This window comes from Convolutriloba macropyga, chromosome 8 (assembly GCF_964194025.1).
Source record: "Convolutriloba macropyga chromosome 8, txConMacr16.3, whole genome shotgun sequence".
NCBI classification, from domain to species: Eukaryota; Metazoa; Xenacoelomorpha; order Acoela; family Convolutidae; genus Convolutriloba; species Convolutriloba macropyga.
In genome coordinates, this window is record NC_134475.1 from 21,685,716 (window position 1) to 21,698,161 (window position 12,446).

Sequence of the window (12,446 nt, forward strand, 5' to 3'; positions counted from 1 at the left end):
AGTTTAACCAAAACCTTTAAATTTTTTTCCAAAAAAAGCTCATGAGGTATTAGTTGCAATTCAAAAGGCAACTTATTCAATTCATACGGAGCTGCAAAACTTTCAAAATGTCCGCATATTGGCAACTCGTTACCTTATCATTTCGAAAAACAATGAAAAGCCAAGATAAGATGAAAACTACTGACGCTCAACCAATCAACCAACCTAAATAAATCTTTTTAGACGACAAGTTTTATGGGTAGCCAAAAATGCTTTTTAAGTTAGTTTGAAGGAGAAGTATTTTAATGGTTCAAACAAGCAGTGAGGCTTAATCCCCAGACTTCCAGTCTAACAACTCAACGAATACGATTGTGTTGACTATTTTCCGCCCAGAGTCACTTTTATATAAGCAACAAACTTTATTTCCAAAAGAGCAACTTATATCATTCAAAAATGAGATCAAGCCTGAAAAAGTCAAAGAATGCTCTGAAACAAAAGCACAAAAACGCAAAAATGGTGGAGCAAAAAGGATGCATAAAATACAATTACACAGACAGAAATACACGCAAGCAAAAACACACAACACGCACACACCGGTTTACAAAAATCGCTCCAAATTTCGTAAGAGCGCAATTAAACAAAAAATCTGGGCAACCATTGCCTTGAAATAATGGAACCTACGCAATCGCTAAAACAATTCAATTGCATGGGAAATGAGGTCCAAAAAAACTGTCAGAGCAAAACAACACAGCAAATATTGCACATCAAGTACGTAAACACGAGCTGTTCAACGGAAGCGGACAAATACAGGCGCAGTAAACTGTCTGACTGAAATACTTGCTACAAACTTGAATGAAAATAACCGCAAAATGAGAACTAAAAAATATAGCTCCCTCCCGGCTATCAGTATAGCAACTATTAACCTACCAAGCAAACAACAGAAAAACGATTTCGTGAACTTTTGTACCAACTTGTGTATTATTATAGGTTTAATCACACTTACAAATTGAAAGAGCTCCCAAAGTCAAAGGTTAACCAAAAGCTTTTCAATTTTTTCCAAAAAAAAAAGCTCATGAGGTATTAGTTGCAATTCAAAAGGCAACTTATTCAATTCATACGGAGCTGCAAAACTTTCAAAATGTCTGCATATTGGCAACTCGTTACCTTATCATTTCGAAAAACAATGACAAGCCAAGATAAGATGAAAACTACTGACGCTCAACCAATCAACCAACCTAAATAAATCTTTTTAGAAGACAAGTTTTATGGGTAGCCAAAAATGCTTTTTAATTTAGTTTGAAGGAGAAGTATTTTAATGGTTCAAACAATCAGTGAGGCTTAATCCCCAAACTTCCAGTCTAACAACTCAACGAATACGATTGTGTTGACTATTTTCCGCCCAGAGTCACTTTTATATAAGCAACAAACTTTATTTCCAAAAGAGCAACTTAGATCATTCAAAAATGAGCTCAAGCGTGAAAAAGTCAAAGAATGCTCTGAAACAAAAGCACAAAACGCAAAAATGGTGGAGCAAAAAGGATGCATAAAATACAATTACACAGACACAGAAATACACGCAAGCAAAAACACAACACGCACACACCGGTTTACAAAAATCGCTCCAAATTTCGTAAGAGCGCAATTAAACAAAAAATCTGGGCAACCATTGCCTTGAAATAATGGAACCTACGCAATCGCTAAAACAATTCAATTGCATGGGAAATGAGGTCCAAAAAATAAAAGAGCAAAACAACACAGCAAATATTGCACAGCAAGTACGTACCCACGAGCTATTCAAGGGAAGCGGACATATGCAGGCGCAGTAAAAAGAAAAAACTGTCTGATTGAAACGCTTGCTACAAACTTAGAGGAAAACAAACGCGAAAAGAAAACTAAAAAAAAATAGCTCCCTCCCGGATATCACTATAGCAACTATTAACCTACCAATCAAACAACAGAAATACGCTTTCGTGAACTTTTGTAGCCACTTTTGTACTATTATAGATTTAATCACATTTACAAACTGAAAGAGCTCTCAAAGTCAAAGTTTAACCAAAAGCTTTTTAATTTTTTTCCAAAAAAGCTCATGAGGTATTAGTTTCATTTCAAAAGGCAACTTTTTCAATTCATAAGGAACTGCAAAACTCAATGATCGCCGTACAACTGGTTTTAAAACCGTAGGGGCCTTCAGAATGTATTCATATTGGCATCTCGTTACCTTACCATTTCGAAAAAAAACTATGATTTGCCAAGATAAAGGGAAAAACTACTGACGCTCAACCAACCAACGTGTAAACAAAAAACTTTTTAGAGGACATGTTCTATGGCTAGCCAATGAAACTTTTTAATTTAGTTTAGAGGCGTAACAGGTAATATACTAAAAATGAGCCGACATACTGAATCCATTACACGTATAGTTTCGTAGAGATCGATGCGTAAACCAAAAAACCTCGATTTGTAGTAATTCAAGCGCGAGAAAATTTCCTAATTACTAAACAGGCCACTTTTCAAGGTTTTCCCGCATTTTCATAAAAGCAGAACTATAATAGCTTTGACGTGTAACCTAGGCATTCAGAATTTGCGTTCTTCAGGTGACACTTAACTATGGCCTTTTCAATGAAATGCGAAAATAACCCGCCTTCAGCAAAAAACTAAATTTAAGAAGGTCGGAAAGATAAGAATCAGGAGAAGATTTAGATGTGTCGGGATAACGTCTAGTTCGGATGTACTTTTTGGCGAAGCCAGGTCTATCTTTAGACTGATAAATTGACAACTCTTAGAGCGAACTCTGATTTAAGTTTGCCTTCCTTGGTTTCACGACCTACCGCACTGGGAACAGATGTCAACAAACCGTCGACACAAAAAACTTTGTCATTGGCAAGTTCTGTTACAGAATTTCGGAAGCTGTACTCCATCTTGACCAAGAAGCAATTTTAAGATGGCGAACTATTAAGGCTAAAACTAGCCATTTTCAATGTAAACTAGGTTTTTCCTCGATTTGCCCATAATACAATTTCGTAACATTTTCGAACTGCTTTTAGTAATCTTGTTTCCAACATTCAATATTGGCGATCTGCTCTTCTCTCATTTTGATGTTTAAGCTGACAGGGCTCGTTATAACAAGGAAAACGATGCTTCGTTAAAGTTTCTATTAAGAGTGATGGAGCAGAATTCAATATATTATCTTCAAAAGGAGTTAAGCATGCTTGAAACAGAATCGAAATTTAAACACGGCTTCAATAATCTAAGAAAACCCTCATTATCACAAATTTTTCTGTATAAAACCTGGTGTCGACTTTCGTGTTTTTTCAAAAAGCTGATTGAAAAGCGGATAAAAGTATGGCTCAAAGAAGTAATGAAACTATTCAGTTTAACATTCATTGAAATATGTACTAAGTAAAGCCAATGTCTTCAAAAATGAGTTCCATATTTTCGAAGCATCGTTAGTTACATCCAGGGAAACGTTAAAACTACTCGGGAGACCAATCTTGTCGAACATAACCATCTTATCATCAAGAAAAGTGTACAGTTATTGGAGATACATAACTTCTGTTTCCGTCACCCAATAAACAGCAATTACTAAAAAAAAGTGATAATCCCAACAATTAAAGAGGCCTAACATTAAAAGCAGTAAATTTTTCCAAGTTATGCAACAGGAAGTTACATCTGTAGAGGCAAATCCTTTCTTATCAACCTTAAGAGCACCATAAAAAAGCCTACAAGACAACAGTACTTAAGAATAAAATCGCCACTTGAGTTTTTCGATTCCACAGACTCCGAAAAAAACTTATTGGCTTTGAAGAGGTCATATATTTCTTTCGATTTGTTTCGAGCCGAGAAAACAGTACGTAAAAAACAGCTCTGTTGATTCTTGGTCCACATTTTTATTGGAATTGAGCAGTGGTTAGTATTCAATTTGCATCAAATTTTTCAAGCCAATCAGGGGCCGCTTCATTCAGGTAAAATCTTGAACACGGAAAATTTTTCAGGACAGAACGTTGCTCTGTTTTCTATAAACATAGCAAACAGGTTAAGGTGGCGGCAGTGGTGGTGAAGGAGGCTCCATTGTGAGTTGGTGGTAATTGGAGACGTAATGGAGGAACAAATAATCAGCCAAGCAAATGACGGGAACAAATAACGCCCAATGTTCGACCGAAAACGAAACCTGATATAAGGCCAGCTGTACAGAGAAACTTAGCAAGCAGATGGGGAGAAAACTGTTCAAAAAATTGTTACCAAATATGTAATCGTAGACAATTCTCGTAACATTTTTCCACCAGAAATCCATACCCAATCAATACTCGGCCTCTGTTCAAACAAGAAATAAACATAAGCCACTAACATCGGGCGAATTGCTCCGAAAATACCGGCGAGCAGGTTAGCTCCCGCAGTAGCCAGCTGGTCCTAGGAATGCTATCATTAGGGGGGAGTGGGGTTCAATTTTGAGGGAGGTGATCAAGCGATGGGGGTAGGGTTGAGAGGGCTGGAAAAGAGATAGTCTATATCGCAAGGTGGAAGAGGGAGTGTCGTGGGGTGGGGAGATGAGTTGTGGGAGGCTAACTGAGTGTGGTGTGGGGGATGGCGGAACTAGCCGCCCTTTTCACCATATTATCTCTTCAAAACAGTTTAGTTGGATCGCCTACTTAAACACTAGTAAGTCGTAGGCTCAAAGATCTGATCAGCCACTTCAAGCCCTCCCGGCTTTTCCTTTTATCATCATTTTGAGCAGGAAAAGTAGAAATGGTCAAACAAAAAATTGATCTAGGAAAAAAATTGCATAAGACCACGGGAATAATATAATTGCTAAAACTTCGATTGGGAGCAATTAACAATAAGGAGGTGAAATTAAATAGCCTCCAGCATGCGGGCACAATCTTTATGATTGGCACAATCATTAAGCCAATCGAAATCGGGCACAAAATACGTCAACATTTATGTAACTTAATTGTTACAAAGGTCGGTTAAAGGAAGTCAATACAATGATGCAATCTCTTCGTACAATTTTACTCTAGCATCGTAAAGTTATATAACCAACAGGAAGTGTAACAAAACATATCCTTTTTTGCTGGAAAATACTGGTCGTGAAAACCTAACTTTGTCGCCACCTCTCAAAATTTTCGAACAAAAGTGAAAATGAGTTCATAGACAATTGCGTTCAGATTTCCGTGAGTTGGATCTACAATCTGCCTTTATATGGAAATTAGGCCATTTCACTGCACTCATAATTACACAAAACATTATAGTTTTGCCGAATTTGAATTAATCTATGTTATATTAAGGAGAAAATAAAGTTCTATATGAATTGAAATTGCATTTCATTTTGATATTCATTCAAATTCCCGTACAGCTAGCTAACAGCATGAGGCGGAGATTCGAGGGAGAGATAAAGACTTCGAGCTACATCATTTTTGTGGTAAACAACAAATATACTTCAGCATGAAAGGTCGGTTAAGTTGGTGTATGTGTTTGTATGTATGTATAATGGCATCCACTTCTGATTACATGGAACAGGTGTGACATGAATAATGAATGAGAGGATGATATTCGATCGATCAATCAAAGAGGTTTTTGGTCATCAAAAGAATTTCTATCAACCCTGATAAAAAAATTTATTTTGCATACAAACGCTTGTGCCAATTATCTACTTTGAAAATATGTTTGCTTCGACACAGCGGTATTGGTCATTTATTTAACAAGAGAGCAACAATAGAATACAATTGCACCTTTAGTTAAACTGAAAACGAAACCTGATATTAGAAATAAGAAAGAACTGCACAAAAAGGTAAAGGCATCTTGGTGTGTACGTTAGTGAAAACAAGTCTTTAGGGAGAAAAAGCGTCAAACATTTGAGGTAAATTTATATCTTCATTGAGCGTCAGTAAAATGTACAACTTGATTCGTTTGCGGATTCAACCGGAAAAAAGTTAAGTGAATGGTTACTATAAGCAGTGAGCGAATATCAGCTTCTACCATCTGTAATTACTTCATTTTTGGTCGCTTTGGGTTGGGCATCAGATATGCTAATGTTTAAGGTTATTTCTTGGTGTGAAACAAGAGATGGAGCACAATTTGATTCTGAAAAGACCGCGGGGTTCTCCTTCACAGTATTAGATGATCCCTCTAAACCCTGATGGTCGTCAATAACATCATTTGCACCCGGCAATTTGCTAGTAATCATAGATTGCTGATGATTGGACTCCCTAATAACGTCCACACAGAAAGTGCAATCTAGATTCTTCTCATTTGAGGGCGAGATGTGATTGGATAATCCGTTGGATCGATAAGACACAAGGGTGCTCTCGGGAATAATTTCTTCACAAGAGACAGAATTTAATAGCTGTCCGGGAAAACTGTTGGTCCTATGATGATTGCTATTGTGTATGTGAGCAATTCCCTTCTCTTCGCCATATCCTGAAGATGTTTCACTTGGCGCTAAAGATGAATTAGGTAAATGCGCCTGCTCTTCCTTTGACATTGACAGTTCCTCTTCGCAGTTACTTGCTTCCAACTGTTCACGCTGGTGTTGAATCACAAGCTCCTTGTACTTGGAACGCGCTGACTCAGTTAGCTCCATAAGAACATTGAAGCTCTCCTGGAACAAAATACATTGTTCAGATGTTCCGATTCAAACCATTAAACATTATAAAGACGAGCCAATTATTCTTAAATTTCAGCCTGGTTTATTCTATGTACGTTCTTACGCTTGCAACCGCGCTATCTTTCTAAAAACACTATAATTCAATTTCTAGCGATAGTTTATTGCGGAAGAGGAGTCGAAACAAGTTTGACTTCTGATGAGCATTGCGTAAGTAGCGGAACTGATATGTTCCGGCGCAAAAATGGCACCTAACGTGTAATCAATTTACAATTGCTGCTGACCTCAGCACCCTGGTAACTGAACACCCCCACAACAGACACTGGAACGTGCTTTTTCAGGGCGATTCCCAACTCACGCCTGCTGAGGGCAAACACAAACGGGATATCCTTCTCCCTCGCCAGACTGATCAATTCGTCCAACACCTCGTCCAGACCACCTTTGGCTGCCACCTTTTCCATGTTCGGCGAAAAGATAACCAATTTCAGTTTCTCTAGGCTCAGGTGCTTTTTGACTTCGCGAAGTCCCATCACCAGTCTTCGCTTCGACTTCATCTGAAAAATTGCATAATTTAAACTTAACGAGATTGCTACTTTATAAAGAACTTTTTTCTACCCCTTTCGAGAAGGTGAGCACTTTTGAAGGCAAAATAGCGATGTTTTACTTTCAATTCTTCAAAAGTATATGTTACAAACTAGGTGAGACAATTGAATATCAGCAGTTGGCTTCATCGCGTTTTACGGGTACGTCCCACTTTGACTCTGTTCATTTTAGATTGCTTTACTGAGCAACTGCTGTTTAAAAAGACTTCTAAGAGAATGAGCAAAAATGACACGAGCCTAAAGAAGAGGTCGAAAAAGCGGCAAAAAAGGGATGCAACTATTTTTTTTCGAAGTAAAAAATATACCCGGAAGACCTCAGATTCGACTCGCAGTAAAAATTTAATGAGGCGCCAGCCAAATAGTCACCCAACAATTTTTTTACTCAATTATCCTATTCATTTCGGAGCCATAAAACCATTGGCAGGGGAGGAAGTGTCTCCGAACGGCACCCACATAATACTTCCATGCCATGCCACAATTATAATATGCCATTGAATAAGACAAACTATTGCGAAAAGTACAAAAACAAAAAGGCAAAAAATTTAAAAGCAGAGAAAAAATAGGCCGTATATTAACTTGCACAATAAATTTTCAATACCAAACAAAAATCACAAATTTTATCCATCAAACAAGAAGGTAACAAAAACCATTAGGAAAAGAACATTCAACCGTAACAACCTGACTGGCTAACAACTACGTAGATCTCAAAGACTTGAAGAAGAGACCAAAAAAGGGATGTCTATTTAATTAATTGCGGTTAATTAATATAAATGTTATAATTTGATCAAGAATCTGCATAACTTAATGCTGCTTCCGTTAGCTGCTCTCGAATAAACTTCAATTAGAGTGTCAAACACTCAGTTGACTTCATCTCATTTAATTTAAATTATTAAATTTAAAAGTGAGGAAAGTCATTTTTGAGAGTGCGGTCAGTCACGCGTGACCGCTAATTTAATCTCGCGAAGGGAAAACGTAGCAGGACAAGTCTTTTCACAATATTGAGCAAACAAAAAAGTAGACAGACAACGGACTCTGAACGGATAGCAAAACCACTTAGAAAACAATCTGATCAAAAACTCTAAACATAACCGACTAACGTCGGCCGAATTGCTCTCGAACAACCAGCGAGCGGTTGGCTTCATCAGTCGCAAAGTTTACTGAGACTAGCTTCAGCTTAATTGCAGGAGCGTAAGTGAGCGCAGCGAGGGGGGAGGGGGGTGCACCGGAGGGTACATGGGGTGGCAACAGTGGGGGGGGGGGGGGGTCAATTTTGGTCAGGCAAAAAAATGGTCAGGCAAAAAAATCGCATAAAAAAGACCGACAGGACTAATATAATTGCTACAAACTTTGTTTGAGAGCAACTAAGCAATAATAATTGGCATAAAGCTACATGTGAAAAAACCACTAGCGAGAAACCAAACTTCTGTTCAAACACCGTTTTTTCACGCCTCTTTCAAATTAGAACAAAAACTTTACGCCGCAAAACGACTTCTTCGCCCCACCTATTGTTTCGGCGTGAATAAAATCATCACTTCAATTTGACTTGAAAAATTATGAGCATACCCGAATAGCGTCGGGCGAATTGCAATCAAAAGACCGGCGAGCGGTTGGCTTCATCAGTGGGTAGGCACGGTTTCCTGAGGTCAGCTTAATTGCAGGGGCGTAAGTGAACGCAGCGGGGGGGGGGGGGGGGTTGTGCCCCGGAGGGCTTATGTGGTGGCAAAAGGGCAAAAGTTGTGGGGGGAGTCAATCTCTAAGAACTGCCCTTCGCGCAATAAGTATGTCTCCGAAACAGATTCTGTGAATCGCATACTGGAATACTATGCGCGGAAAGGCTCTAAGAGCACTTAATGCCCAATGGGCGCTACCTGTTTATCCCGTTTTTGAGGAAGAAAAGTCAAATGTGTTAGACGAAAAACTGGTCGAGCGAAAAATCGCATGAAAAATACCGACAGGACCAATATAATTGCTACAAACTTTCGTTTGAGAGCAATAAAATATAATTGGCAAAATGGCAAATGTGAAAAAACCACTAGCGAGAAACGAAATTTTTGATCAAACACCGTGTTCACACACGTCTTCAAAAATTAGGGCAAAAAATTACGCCGCAAAACGTCTTGCTTTTTCGCCCCACTTCCTGTAATGAAAAATTATGGGCATGACCGACCAACGTCAGGCGAATTGCTATCAAACGACCGTCGAGCAGTTCCCTTCGTCAGTGGGTAGGCATGGTTTCGTGAGGTTAGCTTCAGCATAATTGCAGAGGCGTAAGTGAGCGCAGCTGGGGGGGGGGGTGCACCGTATGGCTTATGGGGTGGCAACAGTGGAGTGGAAAAACAATCTCTAAGAACCGCCCCTCGCACTATAAGTATAAGTCTCCAAAACAGATTCTGTGAATCGCATACTTCAATGCTATGAGCTGAAAGGCTCTAAGAGCACTTAATGCCCGCTGGGAGCTACCTGTTTATCCCGTCCTTGAGGACGAAAAGTCAAATTCGTCAGAGGAAAAATTGGTACAAGCAAAAAATTGCATAAAAAAGAATAACAGTACTAATATATTTCCTACAAACTTCGTTTGAGAGCAATAAAAAATATAATTGGCAATCTTTACGAAATAAAAAAAAACAAGAGAAGGCAAATAATCACTCGCTATAGCAGCTAGTAAAAACTCGCGAATACTATAAACAATCCAAGAAGGATTAAAAAATCTACTAAAAAGCGTCTAAAACGGCAAAATGACCAAACTAGCACAGAACTGTATAAAGTCCAATATTTGCTTCATTTAGCCAAAAAAAAGCTTCAAGACATATTAATATTGTTTTATACAATTGAGAAAAACAAATGCGGAGAAAAACCAATGAGATAAAATTAGAACTCAAACTTTAAAAAAAACTGCTTGAAGAAATCCGCATTATACCGCAGAATTTTTCTCTCTGAAGGAAGATTTTTTCATATCTGCTTTTCTCACTCTCTCAAAAATGCGCCATGAGCAGAAACCCACTCTTCTCTTTGCTCTTCAGTAATTTGATAAATACTAATATTCACGCATTTCACTTCCTGTTTCAAATGCACTCCAAAATTAAGGTTCTAAAAAAAGACGTGTTCGAGTCGTAAAAATATGCCCGCAATAATAGCCGGCTAAGATGAGGGCGGCTATTAATAAGATATATTTGGTTTCAAACACATTTAAAATTGTACCAAAATTGAACTGAGCTCTACAAACCTTAGCAGCATCAACTTTGGCAATTGCTTTAGCTTGAAATTCCAGCAACTTCTGGAGCAAATCAACCGCAGCGGCATTGACTTGTTTTGACACTACTTGATTGCAATACTCTCGGAATTTCTTGCTATGGATTTTGGGCAGCACTTCAATTTTAACTTTTGTCAAATTTGTCGTCGCAGGTCTCGCACAGTCCGAATCGCTCGTATAACAAGCGGACGGAAACTCTGGCAGCGAAAACAGAGTGACAGCCGAGCCAGACCTCGAGGGAACTGTGGATGTCGGAAGAATACTACTAAGAATACTGCCTGATGAGAAACCACCTTGACTGCAGTTATCATCAGTTGTGGCTGCAGCAGCATTATCACCTTGGAAACAACTTGACTCGTCAGCAAAGCAAGACGCCCCGTCATCGTCCTGGAACTCTTCCGATCGTGGCACTGCATTTTCCACATCTTCATTACAGGTCGCCGTGCTAAAAGTGTCCGCATTAGCTGAAGAACTCCTGATCGGTAACTGATGTAGTGGTGATTCTTTATCACAGAACAAATCGCCAACTTCTGATGTCGAATTGTAAATCTCTCCAAGGTTATTGTTCACAGTTTCGTTCATGCTCAGCACTGTGTCTTGGCTGAAAACAACATCTGCTCAAGTGTTTAGGCTCAAACTGCTTTGCTTATTGTCAGCAAAAAAATCTACAATCTGTAATAATAAACATACCCGACAATTCCGGAAAATAGCCGCCACTGATCCCCATAAACCCGATTGTATTTGAAAGGACAAAAAATGAAATTGATTTTAGTAGAGAAAAAAATTAAAGTGCAAACTATCCTAAATATTAAACGCATGAGCTCTAAAATGGGACAAAATTTTTGTATGTTTAAGGAGCCTTTCGGAGCGCATGTTTAAGAGCCGCATTGAGCAGCATGGTTAAGCGATTATATCGAGAGAGGTCAATGACTTAAAACCTGTTAGAACCCGGGACAAAAGACATTGAAGGTGAAGTTATCACGAGGCAATGAGGTCGGATTTACTGTCCTACGTGTTTTTGAACTGCTCTCGAACAAATTTTGAAGCATTTATTGTGAATGTGTGTGTTCTTTTGCGAAATTATTGTTTTACAGATTCTGCACTTTTCTAGAACAGTCTTCACGCTTTATTTTTTGTCGGATCTCAAATGCTCTCCATCTGAAATATGTTTTTTGATAACTTAAAAGCGACTGTGAAAAACGGTGGTTAGCAGCGGAGATAGCGCAGTTGGCGCAGATAAAGGACTGCTAATCAGAGGATCATGGGTCCGAAACCTTGGGTTAGCTTCCCTTTAGTGACCATGAAATTTTAAAATTTACGCCATGCTGCATGGCATTTGAGAGCAATTCTTGCGACATTAGGTTTATATTCGGTATACATTTTGCGTCGGTTTATATTCCCATGTGTGTTTGGGGGGATTAAAAATGTCAATTGTTATTTCTTTGTAGCAATTCTTTTTTCCTGTCTCTTAGTCTTCTCTGGTTTGTTTAGTTCCATTTTTTGAACGGGTATTTTTTGAAAAACGGTTGGATTTTCCCGCCCATTTTTCTTTGCTCGAATGAATTTTTGAGCAATCATTCTTCATACTTTGTCTCTTCTTTTTTCTTTCCCTATTTCTTTTTCTCCCTATCTCTTTTTTTTCTCTCTCTTTCTCTTAAGTCTTTCTTCCTCCTCTCGCTTTCGTTCTGCTCTTTCTTTCTATTTTTCTTTTTTCTTTTTTTTCTTTCTTTCCTTCCTTTGTTTCTTTCTTTCCTTCCTCTGTTTCTCCCTTTCTCTCTTTAATTCTCTCTTGCTTTGTTTCTCTCTCTCTCTAATTCTATTTTTTCTCTTTCCATCTTTCCGTTTGTCTTTCTCTCGCTCTCTCTCTCTCTCTCTCTCTCTCTCTTTCTCTCTATCTCTCTCTCCCCCTCCCTCTCTCTTTCCCTCCCTCTCTTTCTCTGTGTTTCCTTTTCTATTTATTCCCTTCTCTGTCTATCTCGCTTTCTTTATTCTTTCTTTCTCTCACAACTCTCAGCGTTGA

At 38.6% G+C, this 12,446-nt stretch overlaps 1 protein-coding gene across 2 annotated transcripts in view; it reads right to left on the reverse strand.

Annotated features, from left to right (window-relative positions):
- Positions 1-5,222: 5,222 nt before the first annotated feature.
- The window catches only part of LOC142344584 (uncharacterized), a 58,433-nt gene continuing 51,209 nt past the window's right edge, over positions 5,223-12,446 (reverse strand). For both annotated transcript variants that reach the window (XM_075396367.1, XM_075396368.1), the window contains 3 exons: positions 10,400-11,027; positions 6,859-7,128; positions 5,223-6,571 (listed from right to left, as the gene is read on the reverse strand). In XM_075396367.1, the coding sequence (XP_075252482.1) occupies positions 5,939-6,571; positions 6,859-7,128; positions 10,400-11,027 (1,531 nt within the window). In that variant the 3' untranslated portion in view covers positions 5,223-5,938. The remainder of the gene's footprint in view (positions 6,572-6,858; positions 7,129-10,399; positions 11,028-12,446) is intronic.